The sequence below is a fragment of the Dipodomys spectabilis genome, unplaced genomic scaffold (genome assembly GCF_019054845.1).
Source record: "Dipodomys spectabilis isolate Male_0828 unplaced genomic scaffold, ASM1905484v1 ptg000210l, whole genome shotgun sequence".
Lineage (NCBI taxonomy): Eukaryota > Metazoa > Chordata > Mammalia > Rodentia > Heteromyidae > Dipodomys > Dipodomys spectabilis.
Genome location: NW_024870887.1, coordinates 2543044 through 2564290, shown reverse-complemented (window position 1 = coordinate 2564290; position 21247 = coordinate 2543044). Strand labels below are relative to the sequence as shown.

The 21247-nt window shown below is 43.1% G+C and overlaps 1 protein-coding gene across 1 annotated transcript in view; it reads right to left on the bottom strand.

Moving 5' to 3' along the window:
- Rab10 (RAB10, member RAS oncogene family) overlaps positions 1-16909 on the bottom strand; it is a 76763-nt gene extending 59854 nt beyond the window's left edge. The window contains exon 1 of the mRNA XM_042696625.1: positions 16252-16909. Coding sequence (XP_042552559.1) covers positions 16252-16378 — 127 coding nt within the window. The 5' untranslated portion in view covers positions 16379-16909. The remainder of the gene's footprint in view (positions 1-16251) is intronic.
- Positions 16910-21247: the final 4338 nt, after the last annotated feature.

Here is a 21247-nt window from a genome sequence, read left to right as displayed (position 1 = left end):
AGTTCTTATTATGCCTCCAAAGTATTTCAGATCATCTTTCCTTCACAAAAACTACTGAAAATAAAGAATCCTTACCATTGATCATAATTATAAATTTATAAATCTGTAACTATAATAAAGCAGTACAACTTGAATTTTCATGTTTGCAAGGTTCCTACCTAAATTACTATCTTAGTATCATTTCCATTGGCTGGACATTTAGCTATATAATAGCAAATGTCTGCCTCTTCTAATTGAGCTTAATAAAATCAGGTTAAAAGTCAAAGTCTTTAACACATTTTAAAAAACAAGTACTGGACTGACAAGGTGGCTCAGTGATAGAGCGCTTGCCTTGCATGCCTGAGGCCCTGGGTTCGATTCCTCAGCACCACATAAGCAAAAAGAAAAAAGCTGGAAATGGCGCTGTGGCTCAAGTGGTAGAGCGCTAGCCTTGAGCTGAAGAGCTGAGGGACAGCGCCCAGGCCCAGAGTTCAGGCCCCACGACCAGACAAAAAAAAAATAAAAATAAAAATACTAAAATAAAAAAACAAGTACTAAGGGAATGTACACTTATACAACCACTTTGGAAAGCAGTCTGGAGGGTCCTCAGAAAGCTAAAGATTGACCTCCCTTATGATGCAGTCATACCACTTCTAGGCATCTACTCTGAACAACAGGAACTAATATACAGGGACACATGCACCTCCATGTTTATTGCAGCACTGTTCACAATAGCCAGGATATGGAAACAACCCAGATGCCCCACCACAGATGAATGGATTCAAAAATCGTGGTATCTATACACAATGGAATATTATGCAGCCATTAGAAAGGACAAAATGTCATTTGCAGGGAAATGGATGGAGCTAGAAGAAATCATGTTGAGCAAGGTAAGCCAAGAGCAAAGAGACAAACGGTACATGGTCTCCCTGAAAAGTGGATATTATATCCAAAACATTAGGTGATACGACAAAATTAATAGGACGTAAGAAACAAAGAACTTCCACTCATCTAGTCAAACCACTACTATCCCCATGCTGATGATCACATGTATGGTGTATATGTGTACACCGTTATTGATAGACAATTTGCTCCAGGAAAGTTAGAATGAGTTTGTGACTTTAAATGAGCATCCACAATACTGTGAAATTTGGGAAATTATGTAATCACTTAATCACAATAATAATAAAAAAAAAAAAAGCACCAGAAAACTAGAAGTGGCGCTATGGCTCAAGTGTAGAGCATGAGCCTTGAGCTGAACTGCTGAGGGACAGCTCCCAGGCCTAGAGCTCAAGCCCCACAACTGAGAAAAAAAAAAAGAAAGAAAGATCTTTCATGCGATTGTTTCTAACATATTTATAAGATTATGTCTTTGTTGCCTTGTATGTCCCTCCCCCATGGTATAACCTCTGCTTTCACTATATTGATGTTGGTATATGTGGAGGGGAAGGGAAAAAACAAATTGTTAAAACAGAGATACAGGAGGACCCATTGCAACAATGAGATGTACAAGTTACTATGTCGAAAAAAACGAACTTTACAACTTTGGTGGGGGGGAAGGGAAGGAGGACACAAAGGGATGGGAAGGGGAAACAAAGGAGGAGGCTACAATCTTGATAAGAAATGTGCTCATTATCTTACCCATGTAATTGTAACCCCTCTGTACAGTATTGTCACAATAAAAATATATTTTAAAAAAGATTGCATGAGATTAAGGTAAAAAAAACTCTACATCTTTAAGTGTAACAATCAATCATAATTTTTTTAATAGAAACTTGGCCAATAGCCTGCGTTTCATTTCATATTCCTAGACTATAAAAGTCACTGAGGAGGCAGGCGCTGGTGGTTCATGCCTGTAATCCTAGCTATTCAGGAGGCTGAGATCTGAGGATCGTGGTCCAACACTAGCCATAGCAGGAAAGTCCTGAGACTCTCATCTCCAATAAAAGTGGCGCTGTGGCTCAGTGGTAGAATGCTAGCCTTTAGCAAAAAGAAGCTCATGGACAGTGCCCAGGCCCTGAGTTCAAGCTCCAGGACTGGCCAAAAAACAAAAACAAAAACTCACTGAGGGAGTGACTTTGAAGGGGATACAGGGAACTCAGCTCCTCTGTCTACTTGCTAGTTGACATGAGGTCAACAGGCCTCCTCTGCCATGGTACTGACTATGATGCACTAGGCCACTATAATTCTAAAGCAACAGAGCCAAGGAACCATGAACTAAAATCTCTGAAACTTATTTTAAAAATAAACTTTTCTTCCTTCCAAGTTGATTATTGTAGGTATGTGTCACAGAACTGAGTTAACACTCATATATACATACAAATGAGGACAAACAAAACTAGAGTTTTAATAAGACTGGTGTATTGCTAGTATCCTGGTATTTTACTACAGTTTAAAAAAATTACCATTTGTAGAAACTGGGTAAGGTACCTAAGAGATCCCTATTTTATCTTTTTACAACTAAGAATCTCAATTAGCTTAATGAAAACTTAAGCATAGTGGCCTGTAATTCTAGCAACTCAGAGTGTAGACATAAGAATATCACAGTAGGAGGCCAGTCCACCAGTGACACCCTCATCTCAACAAATTAAACAAGTCCTGGTGGTATTAGCATGCAATCCAAGCTACAGGTGACTAGCTCCACAAGGAGAGATTGGGGTGGACACAGCAGTGAGCCTCTAACCAAAAACAACTAAAGCACAAAATAAAAAATAAGAAGAGGTTAGATGGAGGAATGGTTTAAGTTAATAGAGTACCTTCCTAGCATGTACAAGGCAGAGCTAAATTCAAACCCCAGTACCTTGCTCAAAAAATTATGTGTGTGTTTGCATTGCTGGTATTAATGTAACAAAGCAAAGTGTTTTCTGTTCTGATTCTGATACACTGTAATCTTTTGATCTTCAGAATAAATTTTGTCCATTCTCTAATGGTTTTTTGTTTTGTTTTTGGTGCCAGTCCTCAGGTCCTGGGGCTTGAATTCAGGGTGCCTAGGCACTGTCCCTGAGCTTTTATGCTCTAGGCTAGTGCTGTACCACTTGAACCACAGCTCAACTTCCAACTTTTTTGTGTTTAATTGGAAATAAGAGTCTCATAGACCTTCCTGCCAGGTCTGACTTCAAACTGTTATCTTCAGATCTCAACCTCCTGAGCAGCTAAGATACAGGCATGCGCCACAGGGAACCAGCCATTTGCTAATGCTTTGTAACCTTGGATGTTCTGTTTTAGCAACATACTCCACACAAAGCATTGGATCACCAGTTGCTCTTTTCCTCAAAAATGTTACTTTTCAAATAATGTATTATTTAACATAAGTTAAGTTTAATAATTAATATTTAGTTAATATAAACATAGAAAGGAGTCCTAAATTCCCATTTCCTGCATGGAAATCTTACTCTTTCGATTCCTCCCAATTATAGATAGTAAAAATTTCTCCCTGTTATAGATAGTAAAAATAAATCCTTGCTAAAACTTTTTTTTTAATTTAAAAGAAAGGAGCCAAGCACTGGTGGCTCACACCTGTAACCCTAGCTACTCAGAAAGCTGAGATCTGAAAATTCAGATTTGAAGCCAACTTGGGCAAATCCACCAGATGCTTATCTCCAATTAACTAGTAAAAAGCTAGAACTGGAGCTATGGCTCCAGTGATAGAACACCAGGCCTTGAGCAAAACAGCTGAGTATGAGACTGATTTCAAGCCCCAGTACCCACACAAAGGGAAGGAAGGAAACAGTCAACTCACACCTACACCCAAATACAAAGTAGCACCTTCAAAGAAATTGTTCCCTCTTCTCATTTCCTTCCAAATTGAGATCTTCACCAGAACTTTATTCTAATCACCTTTTCAAATTCTTTTTCTTATAAATTTAAGAACTTACTTTACTAACCCTTTATTGCTTCACTATTTTTTATTTTATTTTTTTTGGGGGGGGTCCAGTAGTGGGGCCTGAACTCTGGGCCTGGGCACTGTCCCTCAGCTCTTCAGCTCAAGGCTAGCGCTCTACCACTTGAGCCACAGCGCCACTTTCGGCTTTTTTCTTTTTGCTTATGTGGTGCTGAGGAATCGAACCCAGGGCCTCGAGCATGCAAGGCAAGCGCTCTACCACTGAGCCACCTTCCCAGCCCCGTGCTTCACTATTTTTACAAGAATTTTTACAGTCTTAAGGGTTAGAACATTCTCTTAACCTCAACATCCTTTGTAGCTCCTTTAAGCTCATTTATAATTAACCATTTCCAAAAAGCAGTTTTCCCATTTACATTTTTATAATTACAAAATGTCTATTTTGTTTTGCTATTAACAAGTCTCTTTATTGTTAAATCAACACTGTGCTACCAGAGCACAGCCTGTCTGGACAGTAAAGCAGACTGCCAGTCATTCTGCCATTCTTCCCCTTCTAAAAACCACACAGAGTATGATTTGCCCTACCTTACACCACTATACACCATCATTCTTGAAAAGAATTATATTTAATATTATCTAATACTATTATTAATGTATTAATAATCATCTAATAATATCTCTAATATCTAATTATCTCATATTATCAACTCTTGCTTTACTATGCTTTATAAGTCTGCAGAGCACAAGTAGCACAATTCTGATGTGTTTGCTTCCTGACTCTGACAACCATCTTGCAATTCCAATTTCTAAACTGAAACAGTTAAATGGGAGAACTACCTTATTGACTTGGGGTAGGAAAGAGAAACAACGAAATCCTGAAATTGCTGTGAAGAGAACTGGTTCTGGATTCTAATCAAATCTCCTTCGTTAATTAGCCAAATGACCTTTTGCAAGTTGCTTGAGTCTCAGCAAATTCAATGGGATTAAAATTCTGATTCTAAGGAAAATGGGTGGGCTCCAGCAATAGGGGACAAGGCTATCAAAGAGAGTGAAGAAGAATATGGTGGAAAGTAGTTATTTATTTGTATAAGAAATCTGCTACTGGGCTGGGAAGGTGGCTCAGTGGTAGAGCGCTTGCCTTGCATGCATGAGGCCCTGGGTTCGATTCCCCAGCACCACATAAGCAAAAAGAAAAAAAGCCAGAAGTGGCGCTGTGGCTCCAGTGGTAAAGCACTAGCCTTGAGCTGAAGAGCTGAGGGACAGCACCCAGACCCAGAGTTCAGGCCCCATGACTGGCAAAAAAAAGAGAAAAGAAATTGTTTTAAGGGGGAGTAGAATGAACAGAGTGATAGAAGGGATAAGATTTATGGAGATAAATTGTATACTACAGATGTAGAAATGTCACTATGAAGCCGGGCACCAGTGGCTTAGCCTATAATCCTAGCTACTCAGGAGGCTGAGATCTGGGAATCTAGGTTCAAAGCCAGACTTGACTCTGGCTGAAATGGTAGAGCACCAGCCTTGAGTGGAAAAAGGTGAGTAAGAGTGGAAGGCTGAGTTCAAGCCCCAATACTGGCACAAAATAATTTAGAATAAAATTTTAAAACAATTCTGTGATTCTAACATTTCAAAGAGATCTCTATGTGTGTATATGCATGCATGCGTGCGTGCGTGTGTGCACGTGTGCATCCGTGTTTGTGTGTGTGCACGCGCAACAAAAAGACAAACTTGGGATGGGAATGTGGTTCAGTGGTAGAGTGATTGCCTTGCATGCATGAAGCCCTGGGTTCAATTCCTCAGTACCACATAAACAGAAAAAGCCACAAGTGGCACTGTGGCTCAAGTGGTAGTGTTAGCTGTAAGCAAAATGAAGCTCAGGGACAATGCCTAGGCCCTGAGTTCAAGCCCCAAGACTGGCAAAAAAGAAAAAACAAAAAGAACTTGTTGGGCACCAGTGGCTCACATGTAGCTACTCAGGAGGATCACAGTTCAAAACTAGCCTAGTTGGGCAGGAAAGTCCATGTGACTCTTATCTCCAACTAACCACCAAAATGCCAAAAGTGGAGCTATGCTCAAGTGGCAGAGCATCAGCCTTGAGTGAAAATGCTAAGAGCCAGTGCCCAGGCCTTGAGTTCATATCCTAGTACTGGCCTTTAAAAAATGATAATAAAAGACAAACTTGCCTTCGATCTCTAAGGTGCAGACCAATCCAGATACTGGTGGCTTAAGCCTCAGATTTAAGGAGCTAGGTTCAAAGCTCAGTCAGGGCAGAAAAATCCAGAGACTCTTATCTCCAATTAATCAGAAAAAAGCCAGAACTGGTTATATGGCTCAAGTGGTAGAATGCCAACCTTGAGCAAAAAAGCTAACTAAGCAAGAGCACAAGGTCTTGAGTTGAAAAGCCTCAATACTGGCATGGATACAAATAAAAATGCACACACAAAAAGTACAGACCAGTGGTCCTAAAGCAAAGGAAAATACTCTGAAGGATCTTTTTTTTTTTTTTTGGAGGTGGGGTCGGTCATGGGGCTTGAACTCTGGGCCGGAAGAACGCTGTCCCTCAAGCTCTTGAGCTCAAGGCAAGCACTCTACCACTTGAGCCACAGCACCACTTCTGGTTTTCTGGTGGTTTATTGGAGATAAGAGTCTCACAGACTTTCCAGCCAGGGCTGGGTTTAAACAGTTGGCGTCAGATCCCAGCCTCCTAACTAGCTAGGATTACAGGCATGAGCCACTTGCATCCAGCTTTGAAGGATCTTCTTAATTCAGTAGCCACTGGTTAATAGTAGCTATTATCGGGGAGAAAAAAAATCTAACCATGATCAAATGATCTTTTAGAGAGTAGGGTCCAATGTTAACTAGTTTTGTGGTTTTACTTTAGTGGAAATTTACCACTTCAACTACCTTTTAAAACTGTGGTTTACACACACACACACACACACACACACACACACACACACATGTTTATCATCTTAACTATCTGGGGGAGAGGGAATAGATTTATGGGATTAAACAGCCTCCTACATGCTAAACAAGTGCACCATCCCTGAGCTTCACCCTCCCATCCATCTTTTTCTCCCTCTTTCCCTCTTTCTCTCCCTCTCTCCTCCTCTCTTTTGAGAAGGGGCTGGCCTCCAACTCAAGATTTTTCTTCCTGGGCTGGGAAGGTGGCTCAGTGGTAGAGGCTTGCCTTGCATGCTTGAGGCCCTGGGTTCGATTCCTCAGCACCACATAAGCAAAAAGAAAAAAAAGCCGGAAGTGGCGCTGTGGCTCAAGTGGTAGAGCACTAGCCTTGAGCTGAAGAGCTGAGGGACAGCGCCCAGGCCCAGAGTTCAGGCCCACGACTGGACCCAAAAAAAAAAAAAAAAAATTAAAAAAATATTAAAAAAAAAAAAAGATTTTTCTTCCTGCCTCAGCTTCCAGAATGCTGAAATTACAGGTGTGCCTAGGGTTAGGGATTTTTTTTGGGGGGAGGGTCCATCGCGGGGCTTGAACTCTGGGCCTGGGCTCTGTCCCTGCACTCGTCAGCTCAAGGCGAGCTCTCTATCGCTTGAGCTACAGCACCACTTCCAGTTTTTGAGTGGTTTATTGGAGATAAAAGTTTCACGGACTTTCCTGCCCGGACTGGCTTTGAACTGTGATCCTCAGATCTCAGCCTCCTGAGTAGCTAGGATTACAGGCGTGAGCCACCGGCGCTGGGCTAGGGTTAGTCATTTTTAAGTGTACAGTTCAGTTAAGTATAGTCCAGCTTCAATATCCTCAATCAATAATGTGTTGATTCCCATCAGTGAGTTCAACTAGCATAAATTGAAAATATGTGAGATGGAGCTGGTGGTATAATTCAGTAATAGAGTGCTTGCTTAGCTTACATAAAGCTGAGGATTCAACCCTTAGTATTGCAAAAAGAAGAAAAAAAAATTGCAGCCAGAGCTGGGCACCAGTGGCTCATGCCTGCAATCCTAGCTACTAAGGAGGCTGAGATCTGAGGATCGCACCAGCCCACGCAGGAAAGTCCATGAGATTCTTTATCTCCAATAAACCACCAGAAAACCAGAAGTGGCACTGTGGATCAAGTGGTAGAGCACTAGCCTTGAGCTGAAGAGCTAAGGGACAGTGCCCAAGCCAAGAGTTCAAGCCCCCCCCCAAAAAAAAATTACAGCCAGTTGTGGAAGTGCATACTTCTTACCCCTAAGGCAAAGGCAAAAGGATGTCCCTTTAGCTGGGTGCTGTTGCTCACACTTGTGATTCTAATTACTCTGCAGGTTCAATGTGTTAAGAGAAATGTCCTAGTGGATCAATGTGTTGAGATTCCATCTCCAACTATTCAGCAAAATGCTGGGCTAGAAATGTGGTTCAAGTGTTAAGATTGCCAGCAAGAAAAGCTTATTAGTGAGAGCATGAGGCCCTTTTAGTTCAAGCCTGGTACTGACCCTAAACACAAACCACAAAGCTTCAGTAATATATACTGACTTTTTTCTTGTTATTACTCCAGAAACAATACAGTGTAACAACTATTTACAAAGCAATTTACAACAATTTACAAAGTACTAGGCATTAAAAGTAATCTAAGGGGGCTGGGAAGGTAGCTCAGTGGAGATGCTTGCCTTGCATGCATAAGGCCCTGGGTCCAATTCCTCAGCACCACATAAGCAGAAGAAGCCGGAAGTGGCGCTGTGGCTCAAGTGGTAGAGCTCTAGCCATGAGCTGAAGAGCTGAGGGACAGCACCCAGGCCCAGAGTTCAGGCCCCACGATCGGAAAAAAAAAAAAAAAAAGGTAATCTAAGGACTGGAATGTAATTGATGGGTGGAGACTCAGAGATGGGGGGGACACAGACTGGGACATCCTAGATATATGGGAGTAGAGTCAGTTACATGCAAATAGTATGACATTTATGTAAGGGACTTGTTCCATAGATTTTTGTGTGCTGAAAGGGTGAAATCCTAGAACCAATCCAGTTGTACAATAGCGCTCCAGAACTTGCCAAACTGAAATGAGTTTTATTTCTATTAAACAACTTATTTACCACTTTTGTTCCCATGAATGTAACAACTTTAGATGACTTATTAAGTAGAATCATCCAGTGTTTCTCTTTTTTGTGCATTTTAACCATTTCAAGAACCCTTTAAGTACAATTCAATGACCTGAAGTATCTTCACATTGTTATACAATATACACCACTACTTATTTCTGTAACTCTTTCATTCTCCCAAACTAAAATCCTGTGCCCACTGAACAATACCTTCCCACATCCCTGTCATCTACACTCCAGTAATCACTAGTCTACATTCTCTATTAATTTTTCTATTCTAGTATTTCATGGAGCATCTGTTCTTATTTCACTTTATGTTTTCAAGGTGATTTGTGCTGTATCACTAGCCAGAATTTCATTCTTTTTATATATACGGTAGTTATATATATGGTAGAATTTATTAGTTTTAACCAAGCATGGTCAAAAATAATAAAATCTTAAAAACTAAAAAAAAAAATTCTCATGAGTGCATTACACAATTCACCTTATCATTAGTTTAAAATTGTATGAGCTGCTGCATGTTTCCTTGCCCTTAATTAATAAAATAAAAAATAAAGCCGGGCGCTGGTGGCTCACGCCTGTAATCCTAGCTACTCAGGAGGCTGAGATCTGAGGATCTCGGTTCAAAGCCAGCCCGGGCAGGAAAGACCGTGAGACTCCTATCTCCAATAAACCACCAGAAAACCGGAAGTGGCGCTGTAGCTCAAGTGGTAGAGCGCTCGCCTTGAGCTGAAGAGCTGAGGGATAGCGCCCAGGCCCAGAGTTCAAGCCCCACGACCGACAAAAAATAAAAATAAAAATAAAAAAAAAAGGTAGAGTGCTTGCCTTGCATGTATAAGGCCCTAGATTCAACTCCTCAGCACCACATAAGCAGAAAAAGCCAGAAGTAGCCCTGTGGCTCAAGTGGTAGAACACTAGCCTTAAGCTGAAGAGCTGAGGGACAGTTCCCAGGCCCAGAGTTCAGGCCCCATGATCAACCCAAAAAAAAAAAATCTCATAGACTCCTGTCCAGGCTGGTTTCAAATTATGATCCTCAGATCTCAGTCTCTTGAGTAGCTAAGATTATAGGCATGAGTCAGAACACCTGGCACATCCATGGATGGACTCTTGGGTTATTTCCACATTTGGCTATTGTGACTAGTACTCCTGTGAACACTGGTATACAAACATCTGTTCAAGTCCCTCTTCAAATTTCTTTTTTGTTGTTGTTGTTGTCTGTCGTGGGGCTTGAACTCGGCGTGGGTGCTGTCCCTCAGCTCTTCAGCTCAAAGCTAGCACTCTTACCACCACTTCCGGTTTTCTGGTGGTTTATTGGAGACAAGAGTCTCAGGGATTTTCCTGCCCGGGCTGGCTTTGAACTGTGATCCTCAGATCTCAGCCTCCTGAGTGACTAGAATTACAAGCATGAGCCACCAGTGCCCGGCTTTCAAATTCTTTTGAAGTTGAGCTAGGGATGTAGCTTAGCAGCAAAGCACTTGTACATTGCACCAAAGGCCTTAGCTTTGAACCGCCTCCCCCGACCCCCAACATCACAATACATTAATCAATTAAACAAAATTCTCTTGGGTAAAATGCCAACAATTACTGGATCAAATTCATAATTCTAGAAAAACTGCTTTTCACAGTGTAGTACTATTTCACATCCCTACCAATTTCTCCATTCTTACTAATGCTTCTTTGATAACAGTCATTCTAATGAGTACAACCTAACAGGTCATTTTCGTTTTGATTTGCATTTTCCTAATTATTGTTATCAATTTTCACATACTTACTGGCCATTTGCACATGTTTTTAGAGAAAGTATAGTTTTATTTGACTCTACAAGTAAATGTTCCAAGGAGAAAAATTCCTTAGGCACTCTGGCATTCCTGAAGCATGAGATGCTGCTAGAATCACAGCATAGCTCAGACATATTTAATGACAAAAGTTTGGCTCATTTCTCCTAAAACATAGCCACTCTACTCAATTCAACTAAATCACCTGTTTGTTTTTGTTTTTGCCAGTCCTGGGGCTTGAACTCAGGGTCTGGGCACTGAACTTCTTTCTTTTGTTCAAGGCTAGCACTCTACTACTTGAGCCACAGCTTCACTTCCAGCTTTTTCTGTTTATGTGGTATTGAGGGATCAACCCAGGGCTTCATGAATGCAAGGCAAGCACTCTACCACTAAGCCACATTCCCAGCCCCATTCACCTGGTTCTTAAATGTAGATTAGTGGAACCAACCTACTCTTCCAAAATTAGAAAAAAAATGTATTACACTCCTAGGGACAAGAGACCTTATATGGATCCCAAAGACTCTATTTCCCAATGAAAGATATCTCCTATGGAAAAAGTAATAATCTAGGAGGTAGAATTAACACCATCACAGCATAGAATATCTTGGAGAAGCAGACTGCTAAAAAAAAAGTAATGCATTGGGGAAAAGCTCTGATAACATGGATAGATAAGCTTTTCTGAGTTTGCACTGCCAATCGAGGTAGGATCAAATCAACTACTGAAGCACATCCAAAACCAGAAGCTTTCTTAAATAATTACTTTTCAAATAATCTTTGAATTCCCCTCCCCCCCAACCAATGGACTTCAACTGAACTCAGGGCCTGGACACTGTCCCTGAGTTTTTTCTGCTCAAGGCTAGCACTCTATCACTTTGAACCACAGCAGCACTTCTGGTTTTCTGGTAGTTAACTGGAGATAAGAGTCTCACACATTTTCCTGCCTATGCTGGCTTCAAACCATGATCCTCAGATCTCAGTCTCCTGAGTATCTAGGTTTCTAGGACTACAGGCATAAGCCACCAGCACACGGTTCAATCTTTGAATTTCTAAGACCAATTTTACCCTAAAATTACTCAGATTGTCAAACAGCTAATGTTCACTTCATATATTACTCAGAAAATAGGTAAAAAGAGGAAATATTAAAATAAACTAGGCCCAGTCCTATAATAAGTGGATCCTAATTGCTCTTTCCTTCCTTCCGTCCTTCCTTCCTGTACTACCTACCCTTCTTCCCTCTCTTCTCTTTTTCCTTCCTTCCCTCCCTCTATCCTTCCTTATGAAACATGCACCCATTAAATGCAGGAATTCTTTTAGGTGCAGTCTTACAGGGGTCCAGGGAGAACCTTACATCAGGTGATGATCTCTACACTTATACTACTTACTATATTCTACTATCTTAGGATTAGTAATTTATTTTTGCAACTCAAATCAAATATGATAAATCTGATCATAAATATCTTACATAATTTCTAGTAAGAATGTGTGAGAATTGAAAAATACATATAAAATTTTCAATACAGTAATCTTGGTGAGTGGTACAAGCACAATAAATGCGTAAAAATTATTTCTTCAGCCAGGCATTGGTGGCTCCCGCCTATAATCCTAGCTACTCACGAGGCTGAGATCTGAGGATCATTGTACAAAGCCAGCATGTGAGACTCTTATCTCCAATAAACCACCAGAAAACCGGAAGTGGTGCTGTGGCTCAGGAGCACTTGCCTTGAACTGAAGAGCTGAGGATCATCACCCAGGCACAGAGTTCAAGCCCCACGAATGACAAAAAAATATATATATACATATATATGTACATATATTTCTTCAAAAACTCAAAAGCCACCAGATGTCAGCGGCTTGGGTTTGTAATCCTAGCTACCCAGAAGGCATTATCTGAGGATCATGGTTCAAAGCCAGCCCAGGCAGGAAAGTCCATGAGACTCTATCTCCAATTAACTACCAAAAGGCCTGAAGGGGAGATGTGGCTCAAGTGGTAGAGCGCTAGGCTTGAGCAAACAGCTCAAGGACAGTGCCCAGACCCTGAGTTCAAGCCCCAGGATGAGCACCAAAAAAAAAAAAAGACAAAAACAAGGGCTGAAGGTGTGGCTCAAGCACTGAAGATTCTGCCTTCTAAACAGGAAGCCCTGAGTTCAATCCCCATTAAGGGGAGGAGGAGGGAAAGGACTGGGATTAAGCCCAAAATAATGAGGGCCTGACTTACTTTGGGTCTCACTCTTCACCACTTCTTTAATAACTTCTAGACAAACTTAAGATGTTAGGGCTCAGTGGTACAGTACACGTTTAGCATGTACGAGATTCTGAGTCCAATCCTCCGCACCTAAAAAATAAGCTATAAGAACTAAATGACAACTCACAAATTTCTCTATTATATATCATCAGAGAAGGCTCTATATTTGAGAGAAAAAAAAAAGCACCTACCTAGCATGTACAAGACCCTAGGTTCAAACCCCAGCACCAAAAAAAAGAGGAAAAACTCTCTAGTCAACTGATAATATTTTAAATATACAAAGTATTTCTAGTTACCTGCATATCAACAGTCTAGATTGTTTAGACATGAACATTCAATATGGTAGCCACTAGCCACATGCCTAATACAAACTGACTGGTATGACTCACATACTCACAGACTAGAGGTAAATTATTAATATCTCAACTGCTTAAAATTGACTACACTGTAACATCTAAGATATAAGATAAAATATATAACTAATTCTTTTTGGCCTGGCACTGGGGGCTCATTCCTGTAATCCTAGTTACTCAGGAGGCTGAGCTCTAAAGATAGTGGCTAGAATCCCCTCCTGGGCAGGAAAAGTACATTGAGACTCAACTCCAATTAGCCATCCAAAAAACCGGAAATGGAGCTGTGGCTCAAGTGCTTTGAGTACAAAAGCTCAAATATAGGGTCAGGCCCTCAGTTCAAGCCTTAGAACAAGCGCAAAAAAGATGCACCTTAAATCCTTTTTGTACATGAATATCAAAGTTAGATTATGTTTGCAGCTCATCTTTCAGACTTAAACACTGGTTTAAGACCACAGAAAACTTCTAAATCAAGCTAATACATAACTGTGTTTAAGTTGCACTTGGAATTATATTCATTTTCTTAATCTGCACTCAAAATCTTCAATCAAAATATGTAAATGTCAGAGACTGAAGTGAAGTTGTTCAATGGAGCACCATTAAATACTTGGGTGACCACTGTGTGCAGGCATTCAATCTATAAAGCAACATGCTACATTTCAGAAATGTAAGATCTGTATTCCATTTACAGCTGGCATGAACTATGCTCCTACCAAGTGCCTAGCACCATGCGAAGTGCTTTAATCTCACTGACCCATAAAATCTCACCAATTACCCTATGTGGTAGATACAATACTATTTTTAAAAGAAACTGAAGCAACCAGAGGTAAAGTAACTTGCCCCTGTCACAAAGCCTGTGGAACCATGGATCCCATGGCTCCACACCCCCTCCCCTCTTCTCACACTCACACACACACACACACAAACACACACAACACACACACAGTCTGGCAAACAGAGTTCAAGCTTTGCTTTTAACTCTATTGCACCCCACCTTTCTCAATGGCAGATTAAAACTAACCACAATGAATTAGATCTTTTCTCTTTCAGAAAAGCTGTATATCCATTCCAGCCTTCTGGCCCAATTCCTACTTGTCCTTTAGACTTTACATTAAATTATCACAGCCAAGGGCCTGGGAAGGTGGCTCAGCGGTAGAGTGCTTGCCTTGCATGCATGAAGCCCTGGGCTGGATTCTTCAGCACCACATAAACAGAAAAAGCCGGAAGTTGTGCCACGGCTCAAGTGGTAGAGCACTAGCCTTGAGCAGAAGAGTTGAGGGTCAGCACCCAGGCCCAAAGTTCAGGACCCCATGACTGACCAAAAAAAAAAAATTATCATGGCCAAGCAAGGCTACTTAGACCCCTACAATTTAGGCTAGTCCCCTCCTCCCTATGCTTACTATTGTTAACACTTTGCACAATATTGTGATTGTCTTCAATAGAATGTTCAAGGGGTCTATTGTGTCCACCACTTATCCCCAGTGCCTAGCATTAGGTGCTCAATAAATATTTGCCATCTAATGACCTGACCCACCCAGCTAAAGCAGAAAATGAAATAAAAGCAAACAGTGCTAGGAAGTGCTAACCACAAGGCAGAGAACAAGTTCTAAGTTTCATGAAATATAGTACTGTCCCAGAGAATACTCATACTTTTCTTACTCGAACAGTAAAATAAAAACCTAAATAATCACTTGTCCAATATAATTTCAATATGACTTGAATTACGAGAATGAGTTAGATTGCTGATAGTGTCATAAGAAATCCAAACCAATGCAGGTGTGCTGGTGCACCTCTGTAATCAATCCCAGCATTGAGGAGGCTGAGGCAGAAAGACGGAAGAGCTGGGCTACAAAGCTAGTTCCAAACAGTCTCAGATACATAGTGAGATCCTGTCTTGAAAAAGAAGAAAGAAATCCAAACCGTTTCAGTAATGTTATAAATTGGTTGAAATCGGCTTGGCTATTTCCAAGATTCAAAGAACACTACATTTGTTTCTTTAAATATTCTCATGATAAAACTGGTTACAATTAAACAGGTTTTATTACACTGTCCAATGCTAGAACTTGGCTTCAAATAACAAGCAGGTGTCCTTTAAGGAAACTGTGTTGGGGGAGGGGCTGTGGGTTTCACCTACAATTACTTTAGCAAAATTGATGTTTGTGCCAGAATCAAAGGGGACTTTCTTAGAATCTTCCCTTTTCTTTTGTGAAACGGGAAACCAAATGAAAAGGTCAATCACTAGGTCTTCCACACGAAGTAATTCTAAAACATGTGGTGAAAGTCAATTAGAAAGAAGTCCTTATGGATATGACTAGCAAAACACTTTCCTGTAAATTCCAGTCAAGACAGAAGGGAACTTGACTTCATTCCGACACGTATTAGGCAGAAACTGATCATCTTCCTCAGATTACTGCTTCTGCTAAATGTCTTCAAAAGCTCTGAAGCCTTTTGAAACCTGTGCCATAGATTGCCACCCCAGCACGAAGAGCCTCCGATTGTCTGACACATCAATGCTGCCAACTCACGTCTCCCCTCTAATCTGCTTTAATTACCCTTCACACACAAACTCTCAAGTTTACTCTAAGTCAGGACCGTATGGAATCGTCTCCTACCCCCCCCCCCCGCCCCCAGCATAAATCAGGCCTTTAAACCCAACCAGTACTGCTCCAATCCCAACCATTAAAACATGACCCTTACAAATATCTTACGTCTAGTAACTCTACACACATAAAAAAATAACAAGTCGCTTAAAGAAACAGGGTTCTAGAACGTTGTTAAATGCTGCATCTTTTGTACCAGCAGCAAGCACTGAGGCTGAGTGGGATACTTGAAAGCAAAAAAGACCGGATGGAAAGCATGGGAAGACCCCGCCCCAGTAAGCTCGAGGCTGATTCCAACAGTAACTTAGGTCTGTCGTCTGGAATCGGAATCCCTGGAACAAAGGCGTATATTACGGGAAGCAAGATGTCTGGAATACAAGCAAACGGCTTGCAGCTGCGGAGCCCGTCCGTACCACCCTCCTCCCACAAAGTCTTACCTATGGTGGAAATAAAGGTGGTATTGAAGGCATCATCCGAAAAACGAAAAAGGACGCAGGTCTTGCCCACTCCCGAGTCCCCGATCAGGAGCAGCTTGAAAAGCAGGTCGTACGTCTTCTTCGCCATTGGGAGGAGCGGCTCGGGCTCTCGCCGCCGGCGGCCCCAAGGGATCGGTCCCTCTCACTACAGCCAACTCCTCACCCGGGCGTTCTGGGGCCGGAGGACTGGGGAGGCGTGGGGAGAAGGCAGGCTCGAGAGGGAGCGGGAGACCTGCGAACGGCCTCGTCGAGGAAGCCCCGACCGTGGCGGCGTCCGTGCTTCCGAGGGCGGCTCCGACCGAGGCTCCGCAGCCTCTCCTCGCCGCTCCGCCCGGTTCCGGGGAGTCGGTCGGGACAAAATGGCCTCCCCTCCCCCTTCAGAGCAGCTCGGCCGGGACGCTCCCACGGGCAAGCGAGCGAGCTCTGCCGTCGAGGGAGCGCGGCGGGCGTGAGGACAGCCTCTTCCCAACAGAAACTCAGCGCTAGGACGCGGTGAGGGCAACCAACAAGGACCACGAGCCGGCGAGCCTAGCTACATAGCCCCAGGAAGCCGAGCCGCCCCGGCCAGAGCCACCTTTTCCCCGTGCCCTCTCACGCCGGCGTGCGCGCTGCCTGAGACGCACGCAAGGACGTACGCCCGCCCTTCCCTCGCGCCCTCGCCCTGCGGCCCGCCTCTGCGCACGCGCGCGGGAGGGAGTGGGAGCGCGCGGGGGCGGGGACTATAGAGCTCAGCCTCAGTCTGAAGCTCGACCCAAGGGCCGAGGGGCGGAGCTAGGGAGGGCGAGGCCGCGGGCGCGCTCCCCGCGACAGCCTGATAGGGTGCGCGGCGATAGAGTTCACCCGCGGGAGGCGCTGCCTCAGGGACTGCGCAGGCGCAGCACGAAGGAGTAGACTGGGGTCTCCAGTGCGCTCCCGGCGGCAGTGGCCCTGCGGGTTGCGCCGGGATCCCCGCACCGTCTTTGTCAAGGGTGTGGAGTGTGGGATCTTGGCGCAGCCACTGGCGTGGGTGATCATGTGTTCCTGAGTAGGTGCAGCTCGTAGACGCGAGGAAAAGTAGCACCCAGAGCCATTTAATAAATAGCCTCTTTGCTAACATATCAGAAGCCTCCGGGATGGAGGGCCCTTTCTAAGAGTGGGCGCGCCGTGACCGGGGAAACCGCGGCACTCCATCCCCGGCTCCTTCGTGGGCAATAGATGGCGTTTGAGGGATCAGAAGTTCGAAATGGAAAAACTGGCCTCGCTGCTCGGATTGCCATGATGTAATCAGCCTTCCCGGCGGTGAGGAAAAGGAGGGCTCAGGAATTCCTGAGCGCAGGGGTCATCTCTGCTGCCGGGCGCGGCGCGGCGCGGCGCGGCGAACCCCCTCCAGGCCTTGGCGGTCCTCGAATGCTCTGAGATCTACGTGGAGGGGCCGGCTTTCCTCCCTGGAGACAAAGTCATATACCAGGTCGAGAAATCGAAAGGGCCAAAAGCTGCTGCAATCCAGCCAGCTTCTTTATACACACACACACACACACACACACACACACACACACACACACACATACATACACTTATTTCAAATCAACAGGGTATTGCCTAACTCAAGCTGACTTCCAACCCACGACCGTCTTGCCTTGCCTCAATCTCCCCTGTGACATGTGTCAGTATTCCAAGCTCTTAGGTTCTCTTTTCATTCACCTTACCCACTTTTCCTTTCTCCTACACTATCAGCCTCGTTTACAACCCTTTTCTCTTCTTCGGTTGAAGTACGTGCTTCTGACCTAGCATTCTCAAAATATTCCATCGCTCAAAATGCTCCATCGCTCCAGAACATGTAGAATGTGTTGCCAAGTGGTTGGACCTGATGAGTTGCTCAGACAGAGTAGAAAACCTTGAGACATCTGGACAGAAAGAGATTGACAAAGAAGTAAATGCTACATTTTCCATGCACACCATCTCAGCATTGTCACAATGTTTGCGTATTTGATATGTAATTAAAATGAGTCTTTGAGGCAGTTCTGGTTATCAGGTTTCAGTTTCAAGTTCTCTAAAGACTTGTCTTACACTGTGTTCCTTTACCAAGCACTCCTGAAGCTTCAATTACTGAAGATGTTTGTGTTGGCTAATTCATCTCTATGTTCAGTTGGTTCTCTGATTGTGCCTCTTAGTCTTAACAGTTAAGCCTTTTCTCCTCTGAATCATTTTTTCCTCCAGTTGTGAATGCCCTCCTAAAAAGCAACAATTCTAGCCTGTTGCTAGTGGCTCATTCTTATGATTCTGGCTACCTACGAGGCTGAGATCTGAGGATCTGCGTTCAAAGCTAGCCCAAGCAGGAAAGACTGTGAGATGCTCATCTCCAATTAAACACCAAAAAGTGAGGAGTAGAACTGTGGCTCAAGTGGTAGAGTGCTAGCCTGGAGCACCCCCCCCCCCAAAAAAAAAAAAAAAAAGCTCAGGAACAACACCCAGGAACCAAGTTCAAGCACCAGAAAGGACAGAGAGGGGAGGTGAGAGAGAGAGAGTGAGCAACAATTCTAAAATAGACTAGCTATGCAAATCACAAGAAGACTATTGTCAAGACTTCTCAAGTTTGTCATAATTCAGTCATAACTTTGAGACCCTTGGGAAAATCTTAGAGTTAGCTTATTATTATTATTATCATTATCATTATTGTTATTTTTGGTCCTGGGGCTTGAACTCTGAACCAGGGCACTGTCCCTCAGCTCTTCAGCTAAAGGCTAGCGCTCTACCACGTAAGCCACAGAGCCACTTCCAGCTTTTTCTGTTTATGTGGTGTGAGGAATCAAACCCAGGTACTTATGCATGCGAGGGAAGCATTCTACCACTGAGCCACCTTCCCAGGCCCAAGCTTGATTATTCTTTTCCAAATAAATTTGCTTCACGTGAGCCCCAATGCTGTAAAGCATTTTAAAGGGTTAGGATATTGTTTTTGTTTTGTTTTGCTTTTTTCCCCCCATAAGTTCTGACTATATAGCCCAGGCTGGCCTGTAATTTGTGATTCTCCTGCTTCTGCCTCTTTCAATATGAGATTACAGCAATGGACCAGCTATGATTTTTTTTTTAATGCAGAAAGCTTAATTTGGAGAGTAATACCATCACACAAATTTGAGAAACAGTAGGAGCTATGAATGGAAATTTAGAGCTATCTAATCTTTGAAATCATAATTCAACCCCTTCATGGAATTGACAGATGAGTCTGAGGCTAAGTCAGACATTTGCAAGAGATCACACTATTAGTGGCAGTACCAGGACTACATGGCACAAACACTAAACTCAATTCATGAAGACTGTAAGAACTGGAGCCTCAGCCAGAAGTACTTAATATTTTGTATTTAGTATTTACTCAATGAAAAGTTTCATTGGGCTGGGTGCCAGTGGCTCACACCTGCAATCCTAGCTACTTTGGAGGCTGAGATCTGAGGATAGAGGTTCAAAGCCAGCCCCGGCAGGAAAAGCTATGAGACTCTTATCTCCAATAAACCACTCAAAAAACCGGAAGTGGTGCTGTGGCTCAAGTGGTAGAGTGCTTGCCTTCAGCTGAAGAGCTCAGGGACAACACCCAAACCAGGGTTCAAGCCCCACAACCAAAAAACAAAAAGGAAGAAAGGAAGGAAAGAAGGAAGGAAAGAAAGAAAGAGAGAAAGGTAGGTTTCACTGGAATGTGACATAAGCATCAATCAACATTAAAATTTTTTTAAAGAATTAAATGAAGAGCTATATAGGCCTAAAAGATAGAAGTAAAAGCAATGAAAGAAAAAGGCAATCTAGTAACACCTTAGAGTTTATGCCTTTTTGCCAAAAGTATCAAGCCAAGAAAAGTATATAGGGGTTAGGGGCATAGCTAACGTGGTGGAGTGTTTGCCTAGCATGCTCAAGGCTGTAGTGAAGTTCTGTCACCAGGTAAAAAGAAAGAGAAAGCCGAGCATTGGTGTAATCCTAGCTACTCAGAGGCTGAGACCTAAGGATCACGGTTCAGAGCCAGCCCAAACAGGAAAGTCTGTGAGACTCTTATCTCCAATTAAGTACCACAAAAAAGTCAGAAGTGGAGTGGTGACTCAAGTAGAGTACTAGCCTTGAGTAAAAGAAGCTCAGAGACAGTGCCCAGGCCCTGAGTTCAAGCCCCAGGACTGGCACCAAATAAATAAATAAAAAAGAGAAAAGAGAGTGCAAGGAAGGAAGGAGAGGAATAATTTTAGCTGAGCATGGTGGTACATGCTTGTAATCCTAGCACTTGGGAGACTGAAGAAGGAGGATTACATGTTCTAAGTCAGCCTGAGCTAAGTAGCTGAAACCTATTACAAGAAAAAAAAGAAGGGCTGGAATGTGGCTTAGTGGTAGAGAGCTTGCTTAGCATGCATGAAGCCCTGTGTTCGATTCCTCAGTACCACATAAACAGAAACCCTAGAAGTAGCGCTGTGGCTCAAGTGTTAGAGTGCTAGGCTTGACCAAAAGCAGCTCAGGGACAGTGCTCAGGCCCTGAGTTCAAGCCCCAGGACTGACAAAAGAAAAAAGAAAATAAAGAGAAATAAAGCTAAGGGGTCATCATTACCATTCTCCTACTTAGTACCAAGTTCTTACTCTTTTATCCACCACTCCAGCCTTGCTCTGTTCGTTTTTCATAAAAATAAAGCCTTCCCTTGAAGGGCAAGGCCTGCTGTGTCATCACCTTACTATAAAACCTACTAGACTCCGGTCTCTGGGACTTTGCCTATTTACTGCATACTTCCGCTGTTCACACCCACAGTCTGCTGCAGGGACTTCCTTGAGGAAGGTCTTTGTTAGACTGTCCCGAGGCCAAGAACTGACAGCCCAGAGGTTACCACTGTTCTTCTCATTATGGCCTGCCAAAATTCTGTTCTGCCTGCATATCCTAAATGAAGTTCCCTCCTGATGCAGAAGTATTGCCCATTAAGAGTTCAGTCCCTTGAATGTGTGTTTTCTAGTCTGCTGAGAG